The sequence below is a fragment of the Leptidea sinapis genome, chromosome 33 (genome assembly GCF_905404315.1).
Source record: "Leptidea sinapis chromosome 33, ilLepSina1.1, whole genome shotgun sequence".
NCBI lineage: Eukaryota > Metazoa > Arthropoda > Insecta > Lepidoptera > Pieridae > Leptidea > Leptidea sinapis.
In genome coordinates this window covers 4,523,585-4,550,163 of record NC_066297.1, presented here as the reverse complement: position 1 = coordinate 4,550,163, position 26,579 = coordinate 4,523,585, and the positions used below count along the sequence as shown (strand labels likewise).

Genomic DNA, 26,579 nt, shown 5'->3' with positions numbered 1-26,579 from the left:
ATGTGACAACGTGTCCACTGTCCAACTTGACAACTGATTATCTCATAGCAAAACAGCTGTTCCTACTTCCAGTGTCCATAGTCTCTTGTTATCGATTTGTTTTCGTATATTTTATAAGACTTGATATTATTATTAATATAAGCGCAAATACTTGTAATAAATATGGTAGATGAAGGAACGAAGAAAACATTAAGTAGTATTCCATTGCTTAAAACAAAAGCAGGACCCAGAGACAAGGAATTATGGGTCACACGTTTAAAAGAGGAATATCAAGCTTTAATTAAGGTAAATATTTTATATCTTTACTTTGAATATAACAGCATCTCATTAGGAAAACTAGTTTTCACTCTTTAGTTATATAATGTACAAGTTGCCCATCTGTAACACTTTCTAAATACCTATTTAATTACTGCTTACTTTGTTCTTGCTGTCTTTTTATTACAAACAAAAATATGATATCGCAAAACTGAATGTGAATAAAATCAGTGTAAGATACTGTTTAATATATTTATTTATTCATTTATTTAATGAGTATAACCACATTACATATATTATCCTTTCAAACTAGTCTTATCTATTACAGGATTTCATGTCTGATATGTATAACAAATACAGTGTACATAACTTTGCCAAATAACTATGAAATAATAATAATAATAAATTAATTAATAACAATAATACAACTAAATTTTTAAATGCAAATTGAAATATTTTTCTCAAAACTATATGATTTTATATATCTTATTATATATATAAATTACATGTCACATTGCTTGTCCTAAAGTAATGAATGGATTTTAATAGGGATTACTTCATGGAGTGCAGTTTAGTCCAACTTGACAGATAGGATAGTTTATATTTCGATTTGGGACCCATAATTATTATATATTATTGAGAGAATTCAGTGACACATGGTTTGACAGTTCCACTGTGAAACAATTTCATTATAACAACAGGGAGCATTTTCTACAAAATAATTCTTGATGTTTTGAAATATTATTGGCAAATTCTTATAAAACAGTATTTTTTTTATTATCTACAGAAAAATGTCTGTCGGGTCAGCTAGTAGTATATAAAATATCATACCTTCATCACATCAGGATGCTCTGTGGTGATATGGTAATTATCCATAATGGGTTACTCAAGCAGCTTTCTTAAATGTTACAAATTTTTTGGTAAGGATTATTTTTTAAATGCTTACTTTTTTACAGTATGTACAAAACAATAAAGAGGCAGACAATGATTGGTTCCGGTTAGAATCAGACAAAACTGGCACAAAATGGTTTGGGAAATGTTGGTACATACACAATCTACTCAAATATGAATTTGATCTTGAATTTGACGTGAGTAATATTTATCATTAATATAATGCTATGGAAGTAGGCAAAATAGATCAAACAAGCTGTATTCACATCAGTAAATTTTCCTCTACTTCACTGTATTGAAGCCATCGGCATCACACAGGGCCTACTAATAACCTTTGTAAGAATGTACAACTTAATATTGTAAAAATGTATAATTACAAGAGGTGTGCCGACTACTCTGTAAAGCCCACTATCAGGCAACTATAGTCGTCCACTAGTTGGCGATTATTGATGAAAAACGCTGACTATCTGGCCTCTTACCATGTATGTATTTGTCAATAAAAATTATGTACGGGGAATTACAATAAATAAAATCTTGTTTGCTTATTAATATTTTTATTTTATAATCAGTCTATACATTCCGAAATGTAACATAAACAATTCTTAGGTAATACGTTTCCAAAACTACATATCTATTTGGCTTGGCCGACTAGTAGGCATCTTTACAGCTGACTAACTGTCTTACATTTTTCTTAATTTCTTACATCTGTTTTATTCAGTTAAATAACTTAAATATGGTTTGAACACTAATGATTCTTACGATTCAATTCGATTTTTGAGTTTCCCTTGGCAAAGTGATCAAGACACCTGCAAATTAAATAATCAGAAAATTCAAAAATCTAATAATTGTGTTAACATTTCCGGTGTTTAACGCCCTTTTAAAAATTCTGAGTGGCACTTGTCTCCTTGACACTTAAAATGTTAATTCTCATTTGCCTTGTCATTTCAATAGCTACGGAGCCCTTCAGACCGAAACACAATAGTGTTTACACATTGCTGCTTCACAGCAGAAATAGGTGTTGTTGTGGTACCCATAATCTAGCCGGCATTCTGTGCAAATAAGCCTCCCACTCATACAGTTACAATAGATATGAGTCATTGAGTCTGTATATTATGATACCTATAGATTTATTATTGATATTTCCAGATTCCGATAACATACCCCACAACAGCTCCTGAGCTGGCCTTACCCGGCTTGGACGGGAAGACTGCGAAGATGTACCGCGGAGGGAAGATATGCCTCACAGATCACTTTAAGCCTCTGTGGGCCAGGAATGTGCCAAGATTTGGTATCGCCCATGCAATGGCTCTTGGGGTAAGACATTAATTTCATTCAAATAAAAGTCAAACTCAAGTCGTTTTAGGATAAGCATAAATTTGTTTCTTCGTGTGTCTTTTACTACATTTATCCCGGAAAGTATACGGAAAAGGTTTATGACCTGATCCTGCCGCCAAGCGACAAACTTAAATATTATCCTCATCTGGATGTGTGTTATTCCTCCACAGGGAGGTTTTCATGAAACTTTCTTCCAAATACAACCAAACTACAATATGACATGGGTATTCTTCAAAATAAGTTGAACGTGCAATACATACCAAAATAGCCGACAACTCAACATGATGGCTCAGTGTGCGCCTATAATCATTGATTCAAAAGTCTGAATGTGGGTTTTTATGGCACAGTTTTGTGGGTTTTAATCTGAGCAGGACCATCATTCGTTGTCTAAAATTGAAAATAAAATCTCCTTTAAGAAGTATATATATATTTAGAGCATAGTTTGCTGGTATAAATACCGAATAAAAAATTTGTAAGCATTTAGTAAAAATATTCCTTTTTTTATTACAATTATTTCAATTTTATTTACAAGTAAGTAGACTCATATTTTGAAAAATTGTAAAAGTTGAAGTAAGTAATATTGCACTGCTTCTGTTTACGGATTGTGCAAGACCCACATAGCCAAAAAGTAATATACTTCTTCAAGAGCCATACATATTATTCAAGTGCCGCATATATCTTGTATAAGTGCCACATAGAACACATTTAAGTGGCACTTATAACTTCTGCAAGTGCCACTTAAAACATGTACAAGTGCCACATGTGGATATACTTCACATGTGTCCATCCAGTGCCTGTCTCCCATAAAATGTGTTCAAGTGGCGCATGTGTATTGTGTAAGTGCCACATATAACTTGTGCAAGTGCCACATATAACTTGTGCAAGTGCCACATATAATTTATACAAGTGCCACATGTGAATATACTTCACATGTGTCCATCCAGACCTTGTCTCCCATATAAAATGTTCTAGTGCCACTGACTATATGTGTCTCAAGTTTCGCATAGTCTCAAGTATTCCCATACTCATATGTGCAAGCCCGACATAGAAGCTTGTGCAATAGTCCCATTTTTACTTGTGCAAGGATCCAATAGTCACTATTCTCTATATCTTCTAATAATTAATTGAGTAAATATCCTAAATTGAAAATTCAAAGTCGAAAGACACCTGTGCATTAATGCTTAGTTATAATTTACAGTTGGGACCCTGGCTTGCTGTGGAAGTACCTGAGTTAATAGAGCGAGGAGTTGTGAAGTATCAAGAAAAATGTGAAGAAGCTAAATGATGTTTGTATAATATGTGTAATATAATTTTGTACATACGGAGAGGTTTTATTTCCCATTAAATGACTTTTTTTTTAATTTATATGAAGTGACAATACAAGCAATATGTTCTTAAGATGGTTATGTGTCTCAGGAACTTTATATACGTAATCATTGACCATCTGAAGATAAATCTGTCCTCTAACGATCATATAAAATAGATAATGTTAGATGGATGTTTGGCAAGGTTGAGAAATACTTATTTCTAAAAGATAACCCTTGTTGCATGATTGTTGTTCAAACTAGTTGCATACTTCTAAATGTTCTTTTTTCTATAGAATTTTGTTATTATTTTGATATAAATTACTAAATTTTTTCCATAGATTATCTTTTAAAAGTAGGAGAGGATGAATGAAAAGAAATGGCTCTTTGATTTCTTTCTGTTATGTGTATACCGTTATCAACTGAGTTTTTCCAGCACCTCCCCATGTGTCAATGCAGTAAGAAACTAGAGATTTGCACAAGGCATAAATGAATGAATAGAAGCATGACGGGGAAGAAACTTTCAGCTAGAATAAAAATTTTAATCATATAAAACAAACAGGAACCAAAGATGTATCTATAACTATCATGAAACTTGCGAGCCGGTAAGTTCAGCTGATGGTAATTGATACGCCTTGCCCATTATAATGCAGTGCTGCTCAGAATTCTTGAAAGAGCCAAAATTTCTAAGCGGCCTTACATTTGCGCTCGTCCCCTTGAGACATAAAATGTTAAGTCTCATTTGCCCAGTCATTTCTCTAGTTACGGCGTACTTCAGAACGAAACACATTACTGCTTCACGGCAGAAATAGGCGCCGTTGTGGTACCCATAATCTAGCCTGGCCATTGGTGGTGCACAGGTCACATGAAAAGGAAAAGAGGTAGACATTTCCAAAGGTGGGTGGATGAAATACGAACTGTGGCAGGTGGCACATGGACTAGAAATGCGGAGGTTAGACATTATGGAGGCAATTGGAGGAGGCCTTTGCCAACAACAGGCCAATAGGTTGTTGAGAGATTACAAATATTCTAGTTTTAGTAAAATACAATTTTTATCTTGCCTGAATAAAGGCTCATATAGTGTGATTATTAATAAGAAAGGAGTAGTATTATGCTTTCGCCAAATAGGATTCATAATTGTCTATCAAATATTAATAATTAAAAATAAATACGCAGTTTACTTAGGGCTATTTTCCTGTCATGTGTGTTATCCGCGTGCCGACCACCCGCATCCTATTATTTAGTACGTGTATTTCCTATCACACTTGCCGTACGCACGCGGAACGCGGATTGGTTGCAGATGGGACACTGTCTTGCGTGTTGGCAGGAGCGTTCGGAGTAAACGCATGTGGACAGGAAAAGGACGACATAAGTACCTACTCCTGAGACATGGTGAGGTGTAAAATAATAAAACTATTTTATACCAATGTTACTTTATTACTAACTCATCGCACACATGTACCTACACATATATTATACTTCATCTACCACGTAAACGTCTTTTAGTCAGCAATACCTACCTAAGTGTCAGATTATCATTGATGAATTACGACACAGAAACGTGGCCACTCAATACGATTCTTATAAGAAAGAAGCTTAAGGTCACACAAAACGCGAATGGCGGGGGCTTTGCAGTCACATTGTGAGATCCAGTCAGAAATGAGAAAATCCACACTATACCCAAGGTAATAGACGTGGCCTGAAGATTTAACAATCTTGAGAGACAGCAAATAGGCATGTAAGGTTCTGAACTGACCGTCAACTATCAGAAGACGGAGTATCGCGCATCCCACAAACCGCGAATGGTGAGGGCTTTGAACGGAGTCTCAGTTTGAGATCCAGTCAGAAATGAGAAAATCCACAATTTACCCAAGGTAATAGACGTGGCCTGAAGATTTAACAATCTTGAGAGACAGCAAATGGGCAAGTAAGGTTCTGAACTGACAGTCAATTACCAGAAGGCGGAGTGTCGCGCATCCCACAAACTGGACCGAAGACCAGGTAAACGCCGCAAGAGAACGCTTATAATGGGATGTGTTCCAACAGTAGACTTTTTGTCTTATGAAAATGGAGCAAAAATATCAATGAAAAACTGCCCATAACTTCACAGATTTAAACTAGTTTAAATATATAAAAGGTGATTCATGAAATGAAACAGCTACTGATAAAATATTATTGCAATAATAAAATTGTGAAAGCGAATCTGTTATCAACTTGTGTAAATACGTTTCTGACTGGTTTGGTTTGTGAGAGTTCGTGGATAAAATGAAAAGGTATTTACGCTAATATTGAAGGTCATAGAAGATGCATGATAGAAGATTGCCTTCACAATAGGAGGCGAAAGTGTGGTAGTAGTCCACGACCAAGTACTTATTAAAATTATGAGAGTATGTAAGGTTGTAGGTACATTCGTACAAAAGGCCATAGAAGGGAATTTCTGTTTACCTGGTTCTACGAGGTTCACACGAAGAGGGTTGAAATGTACAGAAATAAGAACAGATTATTATATTTAGATACATTCTGTGCTTCCCCGGGCCATAAAAATAAAAGGGAAGTTCCAGGCCCAAGGGTGTCGTAAAAGGCGGCTTAGGGCATTGTAAGAGTATGTCAATATTAGTGTTAAACTTTGTAGCTACGATGGTAAGGAACACTTAGTATGCGAATCAATCTTAGAATTTGACAATTCGTTCCATAGAGCTGGGTGTTGTGGTGTTAGGTATCTATCATTTTTTATTTATAAGCTTGTATCTAATAAATATTTTATGCCCCCACTATTTCATACCAATTTTTTCCAGAACGTCATCATACTGTCTTTGTATGCTTATGTTTACAATGCTGTGGACTCGAGGAGATTTGAGGGTTTGTATCATATTTACAGTAGATATGCGACTAGAATAATAACTGACCAATTTTACCAGCGACTTCATCCGCTTTCATGAGTGTAACCATATTAGTTGATATTCCATTGCTGCCACATTCATAGATACAAACAATTATAGTACTTATATCTTTCATCGTAAACGCAGCGATTTTTTGTAAACGTACCGTAAAATGCTGCGTACCGTAGAATCCAGGCAAAGTTGCCTGGATTTTGACGTTTTTTGTTGGTATCTCGCGTCCTTTTAATATTACAGCTCTAAATGACCTTTAAATGAAAAACAAACCTTATGGCTTGCGAGGTAGAACTCAATTTTTTTCATTCGTGTTATTTTTCTGAATTACCAGTACACAAAAACGTTGCGTTTTTTACAACTTTGCCTAGACGGATAACTCGATACATACCTATAATCGGTCTTTGTCGCACAACCGACTGATCAATGGAGTTACCATGATAAAATAAAAAAATACGTTGTCCTAATAACTATTAGTTATTACAGAATGGTAGAAAACGAGAAAAAAGTAACAAACACGAAATATCGTAATTGAAATGAAATAGGCAAATTTGTACAAAGTTGGCAAAGTTACAGCGTTATACGATATTTATCAAAACAAAAACATCCCTCGTGCTATTTTAAGTTAGTAGAATGAACAATATTGCAATAAAGATGATAATATTACGTACAACCAATGAAAATATTATTATACCACATAGTTAAATATTATTATTATGTTTCAAAGCAGCATAATAATCGAAAGAAAACAAATTGATATATTATGATTTACTTATTCATAAAATTAAAATATGTAATGTAATAAAAAACGAGCTTCATCATCAGCCGGAAGACGTCCACTGCTGGACAAATACCTCCCCCAAAGATCTACACGACGATCGGTCTTTATCTTGGCTAACACTGTGTCTTCCGATATGTGGTCGCCATTCAAGGACTTTACTGCCCCAACGGCCATCTGTCCATCGAACTATGTGCCTTGCTTATTGCCACAAAAACCATAAAAACGAGCTTCAATCTGGTGTATTATGTAACTCGGCCAACCCGACTTGAAAGCAGTAGTTGAACTAGTAATGATTCCACTTCACCTCTACTCCGCGGCCTATTGTAATGCGACATGCGACAGATGGACGATAAAATTTGAAGCGATGTAATATAAGTTTCACTTTAATAACGGGGAGGACGTCTGACATTCTCTGGATTGTTGCATTATCTTCTTAAGTCTCGCTTTATATAGTGTAAGAACTTAAAGATTAATAAGGGGAGCGTACCTATTAAATTTTGTTATTTTTCAGCCCGAGGACCCGCCGGCGGTAAGTGCTCACTAATATTATTACTATGATACAAGCTTATACTTGATACAACTTTACAATTGCGCAAAAATATGAATTTTCAAATAAAAAATTTATGGCATAAAAGACATCTATTTACTCAAAATTATTGATTCCTTTAGAATCATTTTTCATATCATTTGTAATACTACTACCGCTTCGGAAACAAATGCCGCTCTGAGGGAGAGAAGCGGCGCAAGAAACTCTCCCAGCATCCCATTATGCGCACCTTTTAAAAAAATATAATTATAATATTGTATTGTCCATGTTATTGTTATAAAATAATCATAATCTAGTCCCAGGCTGTCCGATAACTTGGATCTGTAGAGTAAGATTTACGAGAGAGCCATTTTTTAATAAAACATTTGTTATCATAAGTTTTCATTCTACTAAGGTATGTTATTAATCTACGTGCTGAATGCAACTAAAGCCCAACCGCACGGTGCAGAGTTAGGGGATATACGCGTCCACCACTGAAGAATAGACCCCGCTGAACCACCGATCAAACTGTTATACCACATATTCTTAGTAATATGCTTAGCTTTCATTGGCTTTACATCATAAACTTAGTATACTACCGTAATAGATGAATCCTGTGTGAATGTGAGATAACTATTCTCCCATAAAAACCTAAAGTGACAATTTAGTGTCCATTAGTCTCCTGTCAAATTGGAACGCGTTTTAATTTTAGTGTTTTTATCGTTATGGTTCTGTGTTTTAACGCTCGTTTTAAGTATCATTAGTATACGACACATTTCTGGACACTTAAACAGTCTGTTCAAATTTGTCTTTTTGCCATGATTAAGCAAGATTTGAGCTTCCAGCTACAAGTGTTTTTTTCGCTTTCCTCTCCAACGAAGGATCTAACGAAGAACACTTTAATTACGAAGCTTGGCAACGAAATTATAACGAAGGTTGGCAGTCAGCTTTGTAATTTCAACTTTTTGTTCGCGAGGCGGAATGGTTCTCGCACTCGCAATTCTTATCTACTCTCGGATGTTGCACGGCCAAGACATTTTCTGTGAGCTACGCCTCTTCTTTCGGAACTTTTCCTATCATGATGAGTATTGGGAGTTTGTTACTCTGGTGCCTAAGAACGTGCCCCAAATATGCGACTTGCCTTATCTTGATGGTTGCATGAATTCGCGTTTTTGATTGACTGGGCGAAGAACTTCCATATTCGTGACCTGGTAAGTCACATTTCGAAAGCTATTATATACGTTCCCTGAGGTCTTTTTTAAAAGTCCACGCCTCACTTCCATATGGGCTAGATGTAACAGCACAGTAAACGTGTGTGCAAGGAAATCATAAGAGAAAAGCGATTGCAAAGTGCTTTATTCATTTTCCTAAAGGTGCTTCAAGCCATTTCAATTCTGGTCTTGATTTCATGGTCAGTTTCTTTGTCATTGTCGTTTTCTTTGCCAGTAGTCATAAAATGTTTTACGAAAGCTGTTTGTCCTTATCTCTGCCTCAAAACTCATCGCTCGAACGCCACAAACCTGGATAATATCCTCACCATCTGAATTATTGTTGTGCCTGCACAGTGCCGTTTTCGAGGAACTTTTTTCCACGTCCATAGAAAATGTGATGAGTTCTTCCTTGCTAGATGTTTTCAGGACAATTTATTATAGGTATCTTCAAATGAAGCTCCTGCACATTCCTAAACGGCAATAAGGCTACGTAAGTGTGAGCGGTAGTGATAATTTAATATCAGCTTGTTTTTCCTCTACTGGTGGCGTCATCTTAGAACGTAAAATGCACTGTAGTTAAAACGGTAGGTATATTATTATAGTAGTATCTTGTAGTATGAGGAGTAATTAAATATTAATTTTATAGGAGAAAAAAGAGGGAGATGATGTAAGTAAAGTTTTAAATTTTCAGCCTTAAACTGTTCCATTGGATGCTTGTCAATTCTTCTCGCGTAGGATATACAAGAAATGTGAGATCCATATTCTAGCCGAATTGTATGTAATCCATGCTCAAGTGTATATTTTTACCATTGTGAAATTAAGAGAATAGTAGCGTAAAACATCGATCTCCTTGATCGGTTGTCTGTTAGACAAATTTTCAAAAATCGTTTTAAGTTTTTCTATCATGCAAGTTGATTATGGGCAATGCTAGACGGCCACGAACACATAACACTCCCCTCGATGAGAAATCTCCGATTGGTCTGAAACTTGTCGGTACCAACACAAATTAAGCGACAGTAAATCCGTTATAAATAAAAACAGTTAATAATTTTATTTTCTTCTTTTTCGCTTAACTTTTCCTATACTTCACTTTTGTAGCAATGGAATCAATATATCTACATAATATTTGATTTCAGGTAACATCGACTACACCAGCAGTTTCTCTCGAGGTGAGTTTAGGGTAGCAGTGGTAGGAATGAAAGCTATTTCCTTCCTGATTCCTGTATTGCCTAATATTATCAAATCCCTAAGTGAAAATCTGTACCTAAAAATGCAATTGAGAACAACTTAAAATTATCGGCAAACATCAATCAATCACTTCCACACTGAAGATTTTGAATAGAGTTATATTACAACCTGCTAGCATAGATATAAATAGCTTCTAGAATAATTATGTGCTCGTTGGTCACCAATGTGTGTTGCCAGTGATGACTTATGGTATGCAGACGTGGTCGCTATGGTCTTGATGAGAATGCTCATGGTCGCTCAGAGGTCGATGGAGAGGGCTATGCTCGGAGTTTCCTTGCCACCGGGCTTGGGGCAGAAATGTTCTCGAATGACGACCACATACCGGAATACGAAGTGTTGGTAGGCCCCCTACAAGATAGACAGACGATCTGGTCAAGATCGCCGGAATACGTTAGAGATCTTTGGAGAAGGCCTTTGTCCAGCAGTGGACATCTTCTGGCTGATGATGATCACCAATGTGGTCTTCATCCTGGGCGGTCCAGTCCATAGGAGGCCTTTATCTTAGTGGAGTAAAACTATCAGAAATTAGGCAAGACCCTTTCGTTTCTTGAATGTATTTTTCTATCTGCACGCTGGTCTGATAGGCAAACCTAGTGTTCGGCTTGTACATGCGTTCACTGGCTTGTACGAGCTAGCAAGTTATTCGTAGGGTGAAGTATATAATTACTTTTGAAATAGGACTTCATGAATTCATAAAACAATTAAAAAGGATTCTGTGGTAAACGTTACAAAAAAAATTTTTACGATGAGACTTGGAAAACTTTCGATGCCAGGCAATTTCGTCAAATTGATGTTTCTTGCCATGAAATTTTATGCTACAAAACTTGGGCCCAGGAGTGCCCATAATTGTCAGGCCTGAGTCATATTTTGTTCGAATGGGTAGTAGACTTCCAATAATTGATAAGATTATTTGAATTTGAAATTTTGAAATTCCCGACAGTCTTCGAAACTTGAAGGAATTCTGAGTGAATGATCGAGACGTAAAGTCTTCGACTACTTATCTGACTGGCTATAAACTCTACGTGCCGCAAAATATACCTAAATATACAGATACCCAAAATATACAGATTACTGATAGATAACTACACAGTATTCAGTCATCAAGGACTGTACTCGTGCTCTTACCGCCTTCTTTTAAGCTTGCTGGCTATCTTATTTTTCTCCGAACTCATTGCAATAAGTGAAATAGAGATAGTTATGAGAAGAGTAGGTATAGGAGAGATGCTGGTCGCTTGTCAGTTAAAAAAAAATTATGAAACCTAAAATAAAAGTTCACGGGCCTTGTAGATGAGAATATATATAAGTATGTGTATTAAAATAAATTAGATTCAATATGCAGAAACTGCTAAATGCTGTTTTCATAATTAAAATGTTTAGTAAGTGAGTAATTTTAGCACTAAGTTTTCCAAATAAAATGATTCATACCATATTTTCTATTCTCAGGGTGGAGATTCAAAACCAGCTGATGTAAGTATTCAATCGACTAACCAGGACTTTGGGTCATATTTAATGAAACGTATTCCCCTGGATCGATACCCAATGATGTACAGTGCATTAGGGTAAATCAGGATAATTTATTATAGGTATCTTCAAATGAAGCTCCTGCACATTCCTAAACGGCAATAAGTCTACGTAAGTGTGAGCGGTGGTGATAATTTAATATCAGCTTGTTTTTCCTCTACTGGTGGCGTCATCTTAGAACGTAAAATGCACTGTAGTTAAAACGGTAGGTATATTATTATAGTAGTATCTTGTAGTATGAGGAGTAATTAAATATTAATTTTATAGGAGAAAAAAGAGGGAGATGATGTAAGTAAAGTTTTAAATTTTACAGCCTTAAACTGTTCCATTGGATGCTTGTCAATTCTTCTCGCGTAGGATATACAAGATATGTGAGATCCATATTCTAGCCGAATTGTATGTAATCCATGCTCAAGTGAATATTTTTACCATTGTGAAATTAAGAGAATAGTAGCGTAAAACATCGATCTCCTTGATCGGTTGGCTGTTAGACAAATTTTCAAAAATCGTTTTAAGTTTTTCTATCATGCAAGTTGATTATGGGCAGTGCTAGACGGCCACGAACACACAACACTCCCCTCGATGAGAAATCTCCGATTGGTCTGAAACTTGTCGGTACCAACACTAATTAAGCGACAGTAAATCCGTTATAAATAAAAACAGTTAATAATTTTATTTTCTTCTTTTTCGCTTAACTTTTCCTATACTTCACTTTTGTAGCAATGGAATCAATATATCTACATAATATTTGATTTCAGGTAACATCGACTACACCAGCAGTTTCTCTCGAGGTGAGTTAAGGGTAGCAGTGGTAGGAATGAAAGCTATTTCCTTCCTGATTCCTGTATTGCCTAATATTATCAAATCCCTAAGTGAAAATCTGTACCTAAAAATGCAATTGAGAACAACTTAAAATTATTGGCAAACATCAATCAATCACTTCCACACTGAAGATTTTGAATAGAGTTATATTACAACCTGCTAGCATAGATATAAATAGCTTCTAGAATAATTATGTGCTCGTTGGTCACCAATGTGTGTTGCCAGTGATGACTTATGGTATGCAGACGTGGTCGCTATGGTCTTGATGAGAGTGCTCATGGTCGCTCAGAGGTCGATGGAGAGGGCTATGCTCGGAGTTTCCTTGCCACCGGGCTTGGGGCAGAAATGTTCTCGAATGACGACCACATACCGGAATACGAAGTGTTGGTAGGCCCCCTACAAGATAGACAGACGATCTGGTCAAGATCGCCGGAATACGTTAGAGATCTTTGGAGAAGGCCTTTGTCCAGCAGTGGACATCTTCTGGCTGATGATGATCACCAATGTGGTCTTCATCCTGGGCGGTCCAGTCCATAGGAGGCCTTTATCTTAGTGGAGTAAAACTATCAGAAATTAGGCAAGACCCTTTCGTTTCTTGAATGTATTTTTCTATCTGCACGCTGGTCTGATAGGCAAACCTAGTGTTCGGCTTGTACATGCGTTCACTGGCTTGTACGAGCTAGCAAGTTATTCGTAGGGTGAAGTATATAATTACTTTTGAAATAGGACTTCATGAATTCATAAAACAATTAAAAAGGATTCTGTGGTAAACGTTATAAAAAAATTTTTACGATGAGACTTGGAAAACTTTCGATGCCAGGCAATTTCGTCAAATTGATGTTTCTTGCCATGAAATTTTATGCTACAAAACTTGGGCACAGGAGTGCCCATAATTGTCAGGCCTGAGTCATATTTTGTTCGAATGGGTAGTAGACTTCCAATAATTGATAAGATTATTTGAATTTGAAATTTTGAAATTCCCGACAGTCTTCGAAACTTGAAGGAATTCTGAGTGAATGATCGAGACGTAAAGTCTTCGACTACTTATCTGACTGGCTATAAACTCTACGTGCCGCAAAATATACCTAAATATACAGATACCCAAAATATACAGATTACTGATAGATAACTACACAGTATTCAGTCATCATGGACTGTACTCGTGCTCTTACCGCCTTCTTTTAAGCTTGCTGGCTATCTTATTTTTCTCCGAACTCATTGCAATAAGTGAAATAGAGATAGTTATGAGAAGAGTAGGTATAGGAGAGATGCTGGTCGCTTGTCAGTTAAAAAAAAATTATGAAACCTAAAATAAAAGTTCACGGGCCTTGTAGATGAGAATATATATAAGTATGTGTATTAAAATAAATTAGATTCAATATGCAGAAACTGCTAAATGCTGTTTTCATAATTAAAATGTTTAGTAAGTGAGTAATTTTAGCACTAAGTTTTCCAAATAAAATGATTCATACCATATTTTCTATTCCCAGGGTGGAGATTCAAAACCAGCTGATGTAAGTATTCAATCGACTAACCAGGACTTTGGGTCATATTTAATGAAACGTATTCCCCTGGATCGATACCCAATGATGTATAGTGCATTAGGGTAAATTCAGAGTTCAGATACAGGGTAAATCCGGATAATACAGCTGTTTTTGTTTCACACCACACACAACCAACCAGCGCAAACGTCTATAGATGCAGGGAACAAAAGCGAAGGGAAGAGCAAAATGATGTTTCGATCTGCAGTTAGAATTTAGAAAGTTGAGAAGTTTGCGTTATCCGGACTTACCATAATGCAAGGTGCATCTATATATTTACATATTTTATTTTTTTATAAGAGTAAGCAAAAGGTGATGCAACCGCCCATGGACATCCGCAATAACAGGTGTCAGGAGATGCGTTACCCGGCTGTAAGGTGGGAGTATGATCTTTTCTTGAAGGTCCCTCAGTCGTATCGGTTCGGGAAAACAGCAGCCGGTAATTGATTCCACAAAGTGGCTGCGCGTGTCAAGTAATTTCTTGGAAAAAACGCGGTTGTGCAATACCAGACGTCAACGTTGTGCGGATGGTATTTTGAATTTTGACGTAAATTCCGGTGGTGGAATTCATACATTATTTTCTATTCGGAGGGTGGAGATAATTTCTTCCTTGCTACATGTTTTAAGGATGATATGTTATAGTTATCTTCAATAAAAGCTTGTGCACCTTCCTTCATGGCAATAAACGCCCCTCTGATTAGTCTAGAGTTGCAAGAAAGTGTGGGCGGCAGTGACCATTTTAATATCAGCTTGTTTTTCCTCTACTGCTGGCGTCATCTTGGAACCTAAGATGGACTGTAGTTACATCGATAGGTATATATTGTTATAGTAGTATCTTGTAGTGTGGAAAGTAATTAAATATTGATTTTACAGGAGAAAAAAGAGGGAGATGATGTAAGTAAAGTTTAAAATTTCCCATTGGATGCTTGTCAGTTCTCCTCGCGTTGGATATGCAAGAAATGTGAGATCCATATCCTAGCAGGTTATATATATAATCCATACTCAAGTGTATATTTTACCACAATAAAAGTAATAGTAGTGCCTAGCGTAAATCATAAAAACTACAAAATTATCTGCAATAAATAATCAGCGTATTGCTATTGGACAAATTATGAAACATTGTTTTCAAGTTTTTCTATCAGGCAAGTTGATTATGCGCAGTATACCAGATCGACAAATACAAAATCTTGTTTTGTGGAGGAAATTTGGTCACATAAATGTATAGATATTAAGAGTATATTAATCAAATACTTCTAACAATTCTAAGTAAATAATGTTGTTAAATATCGAGTTTACTTACACTTTATTATCGTCATTAACGCCGGTGCACCCCGCAACATCGCCCTGTCAAGCCGCGCATTTTGGGCGCAAATTTGCAGTATTAGACGACCGCGAACACGCAACACTGCCCTCGATGAGAGACATCTGATTGGTCTGAAACTTGTCTGTTCCAACAGTAACTAATCGCCAGTAAAGTCGATATCAATATATCTAGTATATACAATTATATACTAGATATTTGTAGCAATGGAATCAATCTACCTACATTATATTTGATTTCAGGGAACAGCGACTACACCAGCAGTTTCTGCCGAGGTTAGTTAAAGGTAGCAGTGGTAGAAATGAAAACGTGTTCCTTCCTGGTTTCTGTATTGCCTCTCCATGAAATGATCTTATTTGGCATTAATGCAGGTTTTAACATGTCTGACCACTGTATCCATGGAAAATTTGTAATCCTAGGGGTTCAGATCTGGGCTAGGCGAGAGCCAGTCTTCAGCTCTTCAAATCCCGGAACGTTGACTTCCAACCAAGCTTAGGTGTAAGCATGCCTAGTGAAAGTAAAAGGCGTACTGCTAAGAGGTTTCTCAACACGATCTAAGACAGGCACTAGGTATTGTTTAGCTGAATTCTTCACATCTTATTCACAGTGAAGATTTGTGACTCTTTGATAATATACTCCCATCAAAGAATTATTTGTCACCCTCACTATGTTATGCATTTTTGTAGCAATTTTTTTACGATAATATGGGGCAAGCCGAGTAGAACGTTTAGCTCATGGTAATTGATACACCCTGCCCATTACAATTCAGTGCCGCCCAGGATTCTTGAAAAATCCAAAAATTCTGAGTGGCACTACAGTTGCGCTTGTTAGAATATTAAGCTTAAAAATCTAGCACGCTCGTCTCCTTGGGACAATGTTAAGTCTCGTTTGCCCAGTAATTTCACTAGCTACGGGGCCCTTCAGACCGAAACACAATAATGTTTGCACATTACTGCTTCACGGCAGAAATTGGCACCGTTGTGGTACCCATAATCTAGCCGGCATCCGGTGCAAAGGAGCCTCCCTCTATTATATGCTGTCATTTTCCTTATTGCAGTGCTTGTGAACATTTTTTCATCAGTGATGAAGAACATTTTTATAATCGTTATTAATATATCGGGGCAGGAACTATAATCGAGTCACTCTCTTTAACTGTAGAGATTCTTTTAGTGCATCGCCTGTATATGGACAATAAGTAAGAAGTATTATTTTCTTTGATGATACGCGAAAGAGTCCTAGGAAATCTTCAATTCTTGCGATAATTTTTGGCGATATAATAATAATTGTGAATTCAGGCTTTAACCCTTTTTAACCCCGATCCTTCATGGTATTCGACAGAGCATAGGACGATATACGACTGTACATAATATAATATCTAGCTTTTCAAGTATCTTGTAAATGATGGCAGGCGGCACCATACTTACTTGTGTGCAAGGCAATCACTGCAATTCTGTTTTTTTAAGGCTGGGGACAGAGCCAACGTCCTTGAGAAATCGAGCGGAGTTAGTTAACCTCTCTCGTACAAGATCGCCATAGTTTTCATTCACAATTAGAAGAATTTTAAATTTGTTACAAACCTACTACAATTTTCTTTACAAAAATAACACAACTTTGTCATATTGTATAGAATTTTTATCTAGATTTAATGATTAACATGGGTCGAACTTGAAAAGTTAGTGTTTCTTTAGTGCTTTTTTTAATGTCTATTAAATATAGAAATGTAAAGAAAATATGAATTTCCTTCTCATGTTCTATAGACATATAATTATTTATTGAAGAAAAAAAAAATATTTTCGTTAAGAAATAGTTTCACTTACGTGCTATTTTGACGATATCTTGGAATAGCGGCCTTAACACCTCATAAAATTTTATGACTTTATAATCTGAAAAAAATATGTGATATATCATTGCAAACGCGTTCAATATTTGACTACAAGAAATAAAAATGAGAAGTATTAAAGTTGTAAAAATATTTATGGCTATAATAACCAATAAAACAAAATGTACCATTACAGGAACACAAAGATGAAGGAAATGTAAGTTGACAGTACTTTATATAACACCTTCTCTCTAAATACCTTCGTATTTATGTGACAACTGGGTCGAAAGTACGTCCTTTAGCATTTATATGATGAATATGGATGTTTGTATCCCAGTCATGTATATTTAAATGTATTTATGTATGTTAATATGAATTTATGTATGTTTAAGTAAGCATATTGTATTAAATATATCATTGTCTTGTAACCCATAACACAGGCTATAGATGCTTAACTTGGGGCAAGATAATTTGTATAAAAAGTGTGTCAATATATTATTATTATACAAAATTATTTCTATAATATCTATTCTTGCATTTGTTTTTTGGTTTATTTATTTAATATCTTGACGATACTGGTTATTTACAATAATTAATATACAGACTATATTCGTTCTTTGAATTCATGATTGTATTTTATTAAAATAATTTTTTCGTACCTAACCCGTAGTTAAAGTAATAAGCACTTTGTATAGTAGAAGTAAGTAAAGTAATAGATATAATTTCAATAAAACAAGGGTAGAAGATAATGCAAATAATGTTTTACCATATCTTTTTCAGGGAGCATTGACAACACCATCAGCAGATCCTACTGGTGTAAGTTTTCAGGGCGAAGATAGTGAAAAAAATCCTTGTTTCGAATGTTTTTTTATTTATAAAATTTTTACCAGTAGAGGCTCCTTTACACAAGCTACATCAAGGGCGCCGTAGCTAGTGAAATTACTGTGCAAATGAGACTTAACTTAACAGTTGTAGTGCCGCTCAGAATTTTAGGGGTTTTTCAATAATCCTGAGCAGCACTGCATTGTAATGGGCGGGGCGCATCAATTACCATCAGCTGAACGTCCTGCTCGTCTCGTCCCTTATTCTCATTAAAAAAATGTTCATCAATCATTCAACCATTAATCTCGTTAAATCGCAAGTTTCATCTACCGCCAATAAAAAGGACTTTGTTACGATTTCGTCAATATCACCGCTGACAAAATCAAACAACACTATCATCTCCTCTAAACGTCTCGTAAGAGGATGATAATGACAGGTTATAAGATTGAGATGTATTTGAAAATATTGTGTGATCACTGTTTCTTTCAAGAGCAGTAATTCTCAATTCTATGAGTTATCTATATGAAATTGATATCAATATGACTTTTATTATATCTTTAGAGTGACGTACTGGGCTTTAACTTATTTAGTAGATTAGTTTTATTTAGTAAAGACTCTACTCAGGTAGCGGGATACTGGCTAGTTTAGTTTAGCTGATCATATTTGTACGCTCAAATACGCAATACTTTTTTAAATCAGGCCAAGGTGTGGCCTCGTGGCCTGAGATTGAAGCTTTGGTTTGTAATAATATATTAAACTATATTTTTCAGGGAGGTAATGGAACAAGCGAGACACCAGGAGAAGGTTCGGAGAATGTAAGTTGCAACCAACTACAGTTTAAGGATCTACTGTAGAAATAGGCATCGTGGCAGAACTGCCCCGGATGCACGCTATATTTATAGTTAGTTTTAGTGCTACTACAGAATCAGGCATGGTGGTAGAACTGTACCTGGACTAACACTGCCCATAATGTTTTACTGCTACTACAGAAATATGTGTGGAGCAGTACTGCCTCGGATGAACACTGCCCATACAGTTATACTGCTACTACAGAAATATGTGTGGTGGCAGTACTGCCTCGGACGAACACTGCCCATACAGTTATACTGATACTACAGAAATATGTGTGGAGCAGTACTGCCTCGGACGAACACTGCCCATACAGTTATACTGCTACTACAGAAATATGTGTGGAGCAGTACTGCCTCGGATGAACACTGCCCATACAGTTATATTGCTACTACAGAAATATGTGTGGTGGCAGTACTGCCTCGGACGAACACTGCCCATACAGTTATACTGCTACTACAGAAATATGTGTGGTGGCAGTACTGCCTCGGATGAACACTGCCCATACAGTTATACTGCTGCTACAGAAATATGTGTGGAGCAGTACTGCCTCGGATGAACAGATTATATACAGAAAATGGGTTCTTTACATAGGATACCGTCTAGATCAGGGGGGCTCAAACGGTCGATCTATTTACAGATTTTGTTTACTAAAATCGGTAATTACGTACAATCTTATGAAAAGTATGCTCACGACAAGCAGTGTCGTGCACATACAACATCCGAAGTTACTCTTTAGTGACGTTTAGAACTTTAGACACTAGAACGCGTTTGTTTTATAAGAACCAATAAACTCGCAATTTTGAATAATTGTGAGTTTTTCCATTAACATTTTAGAGTAGACCTACACTTACCTTGACTAAAAAATGCATATTATTGTGCGCAAAAGTAATATCTATGTCATCCTGACACTCTACCTAGGTGACAATCCTTCATCACAGATACTTGAAGCCTCTCAGAGTCGATCGATCGTAGTCTAACAATTTTAAGCTAGAGCCTACAGTTCAAGCTTGAGCACCCCTGGTCTAGATGATGGAACCCAGCGGTGCTTTATTCTGACATCAACTAGAATCCTGCAAGTATTATTGTATTTTTGTATAAAGGTCGCCGTAACTAGTGACATAAATGGGCTAATGAAACGTTTTTTTATGAAAATAAGGTATGAGACGAGCAGGACGTTCAGTTGATGGTTATTATACGGTCTGCCCATTACAAGGCAGTGCAGCTCAGGATTATTGAAAACCCCAAAAATTCTGAGCGGCACTACAATTCCGCTCGTCACCTTGAGACGTAAGATATTAAAGTCTCATTTGCCCAATAATTTCACTAGCTTAACTTTCAAACCGAAACACAGTAATGTTTACACATTATTGCTTCACGGCAGTAATAGGCGCCGTTGTGGTACCCATAATCTAGCCGGCATCCTCTGCAAAGGAGCCTCCCACTGGTAAACATAATATTGTTATGTCTCTGTGACGAATGCAATAATTGTATTGTCTCTCTGGTATTGGGTTTTCCAATAATCCCGAAAATGTCAGAAAATATATAAATTTATCATTTATTTAATGCTTTTAAGGGTACGACACCTGCTGGCGATAAAGTGAGTAAAAAAGATATATACAAAACAGTCTACTCTTCACAATAGAAGGGATCTCTAATTTATTTTTGTGATAGAACTAACTTTACATCAACTTTAAAACTATGTTATACCTGCTACACAAAGCATAATTTTTAATGAAACGGAAAAATAACAAAAATGACAAATTAAAATACAAAAATTAAAAATAACAATATATTTACAAATTCAATATTATTGACAAATTCATAAAAAATAAATAAAAGGATTGTATGGTTTTATGTAACCACGGTAAAAGTGAAACTTTTTTTTCACATTATAGACATTTAACTAAAAGTAGCGTGGAGCACTGGCACAAATGAGTAAGTCTATACACTACACGGTCAGCTGCTGCGAACTATAGGCGCCGCCCGACCGTCACACGACTTGCAACACACAGACGAAAAAGTTTGAGACGATGTAATAAAAGTACCACTTTAACAGTATTTTATTTATTATGTACAGAAGAACGTCTGTCGGGTCAGCTAGTATTTAAGTTATGCAATTAATAATTGTGACAGTAATCACGACCATCATGTTACCGAAGCATCCTTACACAAATAAATGAATTCAAGCTCTAAAGGTTGATGCATCCAATATACTTATGATAATTTATATTTTTTTTAAACATTACATAAATTTGCATACAGTCTATTTAAATTTGTCTTTGACTGTGAAATTTTATTGCTATTGTCACCTGAATTTGTGGCATTATTTTTATAATTTTTTTGGTTTTCTGTGTTTTTGATTCCTTGTTTTTTTTTGTACAGGCTGAAGTTGTCACTGTAAGTTTTCACTGATAATAGGTTTTAATCTAATATATAAAAAAAATCTAAATATAAAAAATAAATCGTTTCACGGTATGCTTAATTGAACTTGGAGGAGTTCGACCGATTTTCGTGAATCTTAGCGTGCATATCGGCTAGGGTGGAGAATCGGCTAACATCTATTTTTCATCCCCCTAAATGTTAAGGGTGGTACCCCAAAATTTTTTTTTAATCCTTTGACATTTTTTTTAGTATCGCAATTTTTATATTATTCTGTTCCATCCACAAATCCGCTATAGGGCTGCAAGATAGCAATCGAATACAAAAATTGTAGTACGATATATTGGTAGGTCTGAGAATCGGTTGCATATACTTTTTATACCCCATTTTAATTTAATTACTTTATATGGCAATACAACGTTTGCTGGGTCAGCTAGTATTATATAGTCCTGACTCCAAATAGGGTATGAATTTCAATTATCAGGGTTTGGTCCTTGACCATTTTCTCCTTCAAAAGTTACGAATCGTTACGTATTTTGGTAACTGAATGGGGTGGAAATATTCTGTATCGACCTGTTTAATATTTCCGAACATTATTTCTGGATTTGTACACTTAGGTTTTGTATGCGGTCTCTACGATTAAGCCTTTTTTTGTACTATTCGAAGTAATAAAGCACTTACAAGAACAAAATTAAGACCGCTATCCTGAGAAATCTCCAATCATTCAGTCTGGATTAAAATTGTATAAAAAATTATTAAGTGCTTACTAATACTATTTAACATTGCATAGTTCTGTAATTTTTGTAAAGATAATTGTATTATATTTGTAATAAATTAAAAATGCTTCTAATTCTGAATTAAAACTATGGCGATCTTGTGCGAGAGAGGTAACCTAGCTCCGCTGGATTCCTCAAGGCTGTTGGCTCAGTTCCTCGGAACTGAGAACCGAGACAAGAAATGATGATATTGATTTCATTAGCAAATTTTTTTTTGAGATTTTAATAATCAAGTAGAAAATAGTTGCTTATAAAATAGCTGCAAATGTCTGTTGTTATTCCAAACTTTATTATTTTTAAAAATGTACAACAAATAATAAATATTCCATTTTTGTTTGCAGATGACGGTAAATATAATAATATCTACCTATTATTAATTTAAAAAGAAAATCAGCTATAAAATATCCGAAAAGATCGATTTCTTTAAGAAGTGGTCGGAATTTTATATGGTTTATTGCTTAGATAATTTATATATCTAGATAGTCTTTTGCTGTTAGACAACCGATAAAAACAGGCCATTAATATTAATTTAGTGTGCGTGACAAGCTACGTCTTACACTCGCAATTTGTATGACACTTTGTGTTAGAGTGCGTGAATTGCTCAAAATAGAGGTTTGTTCTAAATTCAATTTTTTTTGACGTTTTCACAGCTGTCATAGTCTATCTAGACGTATAGATGATCTAAGATTTGTTGATATTGCTGATTTTTGTAATCAATAAAGTAATGGTTTATTTTGTTTCAACGGTTTCAGATTGCGGTAAATACCTTTACTATTATTTTTATAAACAGAGCTTCTTTATTTAATTATTAAAAATTTATAAAACGAAGGCTTCCATCTTGATGGATGCTAAGTAAATGAAAATAATACCGATAAGAATGACGACCACCAACGAATGCGGCCGAAATTGGAACTATTTACCTCATCCTAAAAAGCGTAACTTTTGACTGATCTAATTTAAGGGGCCGAATAACCTACTAAAGTATATTTTTCTATTATCTTAATATTTGTTATACTCCATTGTACTTACTTGCTTTTGGTAAGAATTATTTATGCAAAAATTATATGTACAATTAACTTAAGTAGTTGATCTATTATAAAATTATATTATTATTAATTTTGAACACATAAATGAATGATTAATAATCGTTACACTCTTTTTTCCTACGAATGTGGCATGTCGCTATACATAATATAAGGATTAGATTTTACCATTGAAATATAGAAAGAATGTTTTTTAGTATTCCAAGAAATGAACAGTTTTTTCTTTTTCAGGCTGAAGTCGTAAGTATTTCGATTAGCTGATAAAGTTTGCCAATTTTGACAAATTAGATTGGCATTCCAAAAGAGTTTCCTAGATTTCTAAAAAATCTTCTAGGAAATTCATTATTTCGGTTTTGTTTGGGTACTTAAATTATTAGAGACAGCTGAGATTAGTTAGGTGTAAGAAGAAAAAACAGGTTTTTTCGTGGCAGGTGCGTTAGAGATTTTCCACTAACTTAAACTTATTTCTGAGTCTTCTTGAGCTGATTCGCCCCTTTGTAAATTATTAGTTTTTACTCACAAGAACCATTATAGATTTTTATATTCAGAAACGACTTAAAACCCTCAAGGTTTAATATAATCCAGTCTACCCTTGGGAGGCTCCTTTGCACAGATTGCCGACTAGATACCACTAGGAACTAAGGACTAGGAACCACAACGGCGCCTATTTCTGCCGTGAAGCAGTAACGTGTAAACATTTTTGTGTTTCGGGCTGAAGGGTGCCGTAGCTAGTAAAATTACTGAGCAAAAACGACTTAACATCTTATGGTCTCAAGGTGAAAAGCGCAATTGTAGTGCCGCTCAGGACAGTTGTGCTTTTCTAGAAACCTGAGTGGCACTGCTCGTCTCGTCCCTTATTGTCATAGAAAAATCCAGTGTCTAAACACTTGGGTTCGAATCCCGGTAGGTGCAAACATTTATAATATTATGACGAATATGGAATATTGTTACCGAGTCGTGTTTCTCTATTTGTATCTGCGACAAACAAGCTGTGCCTAGTTTGGGGCAAGATAATATCTGTACAACTGTGTCAATATCAGGGCCAGATTTAAACTTAATGCCGCCCCTGGGCACCGGCAAAAAATCCGCCTCAATACTGGACTTTTACATAAACTTATAGTTTATATAATTTATTTTTCAAAAATAAAATAACAAATTTATTGCAGAAACTTTATTATATTATGTCATATATTCTAAAAACATGGATAAATATTTGTTTTTTCCTAACAATTATAAATTTGGCACTATTTAGTGACCAGAACACGTCTGACTTTTTTTTAAACAGAATTAATTAATTATATTGAGTAATCTTGATAATACTAAAAAAAATTTTCACTTTCAAAATTTTGGCGCCCTAAAACTGCCCCTAGTGTAAATCCACCGCTGGTCAATACTATAAAAATAAAATATATGAGCTACATACTCCATTAAGACTAGCTCTGGTTTTCAAACAAAACGAAACCAAGAAAACTTGCTGAGTTGGAACCACTTTGTGACGAATACAAAATAATATACCACAATTTTGTTTTTTAAGTCTTTTGTGTTTACATGTAGGTACTATACGTTACAAATAAACAGTTTTTCTTTCTTCGTTGTTTCTTTCATTAAAAAATAACAGTATATATTAATTAGTGTATCCTTTTCAGGAACCTGTAAGTTAAATTTAATTATTTTATATTTATTTTCAAGTACCCACTTGTATTTTGGTTAAAAGGGTAGTGAAATTCTAGGGTTAATGAGACTTAACAAATTAGATTAAAGTGTTGGTAATCTCATCACCTATTTTTATATAATAGTCATATAATATTATGGACCACTATATGACATAAAACAAGTGCTGATATACACAAAATAAATTTATATAAAGAATTATGAACGATGCGGGAGTCGAACCCATCACCTCTCGCATTCCGTGCGAGTGCTCTTTCACTGAGCCAAGCGTTCGAGTGACATATCGTTCATAATTTTTGTTCAACTCTCAGGTTGTGGCTTTATCTACAGTATCTACTTTACATCAAGATGTATAGTAGATACGAAACGCAAGAGACCGTGGCGTCGAGTCCCACATCGTTCAAATTTTTTTTTTTTAAATTTAATTTGTGCAATGAATCCCAGAAGTGAGGGTTATCACTTTAAACAATAACGAATTGAAATATTTCTATATAATATATAAAAATATCGCGTTAGATATCTTGAAGATTCTTACATATCACTTCAGGCTATACTAAGGGAAGCCTTACTTCATGGTTTAGTATATAAATTATTCATAAAATTCATTTTAATGATTTATCGCTTTAAGATACTACAAAAATAGTTCTGAATTGTGGCCTCACTCCTGAGATTATCGCTTCAAATACTGCTCAACTGTAGCTGAAGGAACCATTATCCTAAATAAATTAAATCTATTACATATTATGAAATATTAATGAAATATTTCATATCATTTAAAACGCTTTTCAACTAAGAACATGATTCATATATTGTATGCAGCATCAATACTTACAAACTAATTAGTTATGTATATTACAGCCATAGTAAAATACTCTATTTGTTTGAAAAGAGTGGCCGTTGAGTCTCTTGTATGTTCTTCTCACGGATTCTACTTTTTCCGAACATAATATGATAGATTCAGTAACATAAATTTAATATCTATAATGACAATTCAACAGCGCTTAGTTTGAGCCTATTTGAATAAAGTTTATTTATTTATTAAGGTTTACCAACTAGATACATAATTTAACATATACAAATAAGATTAATAAGAGTTACTATTTACTAACTACATACTACTACTAACTTTAATAACATGTCGAACAACTTCTTTTCTGTAATAAATTTTGAAATTGTTGATGATGCCTTGATCCATTGGCTGCAATTTACTTGTCGTATTTGGAGGCAGATACACGAGTTTAATTTGGCTTAGCTCGGGCATATTATTGTGAGCAGTACAATTGTCCACAAACATTAAAAATTTTCGATTCTGGGCTTTTATTTCTTGGTTTAAATTCTTCAACCAATCAGAAAAAATAGTGCATGTCATCCATGCCTTTGTATTATTTTGGAATTTGTGGGTAGAATAAGAATGAGTAAACAAACAATGTTATCTATGATGATAAATCGAAAGAACAAATCCCAGATATAGAGGTTTTACCTCGTCCCACTAACAGAGGTAATTCAGTGCCAAAGTGTTGGGACCTCAGCATGAGTTCCAGTTATGGAGGTTTCTCACTTATCCAGGTCC

General features: G+C 35.1%; 2 protein-coding genes across 2 annotated transcripts; both read left to right on the top strand.

The window, feature by feature from the left end:
* The first annotated feature begins 42 nt into the window (after nt 1-42).
* Nucleotides 43-3,802, top strand: LOC126974755 (ubiquitin-fold modifier-conjugating enzyme 1). Its single transcript, XM_050822365.1, has 4 exons — nt 43-285; nt 1,212-1,343; nt 2,293-2,460; nt 3,680-3,802. Exons 1-4 carry the CDS (start codon nt 163-165, stop codon nt 3,764-3,766), a joined length of 510 nt encoding a protein of 169 aa, XP_050678322.1. The 5' UTR covers nt 43-162; the 3' UTR covers nt 3,767-3,802.
* A 2,108-nt stretch (nt 3,803-5,910) lies between these two features.
* On the top strand, nt 5,911-24,999 carry LOC126974619 (uncharacterized). Its single transcript, XM_050822126.1, has 17 exons — nt 5,911-6,058; nt 6,581-6,644; nt 7,969-7,986; nt 9,841-9,861; nt 10,331-10,363; nt 11,886-11,909; nt 12,231-12,251; nt 12,722-12,754; nt 14,276-14,299; nt 15,200-15,220; nt 15,890-15,922; nt 17,663-17,687; nt 18,251-18,282; nt 19,059-19,103; nt 20,714-20,737; nt 21,523-21,537; nt 24,985-24,999. The coding sequence occupies exons 1-17, from the start codon at nt 6,051-6,053 to the stop codon at nt 24,997-24,999; spliced, it is 456 nt and encodes a 151-aa protein (XP_050678083.1). The 5' UTR covers nt 5,911-6,050.
* The last annotated feature ends 1,580 nt before the right edge of the window (nt 25,000-26,579 follow it).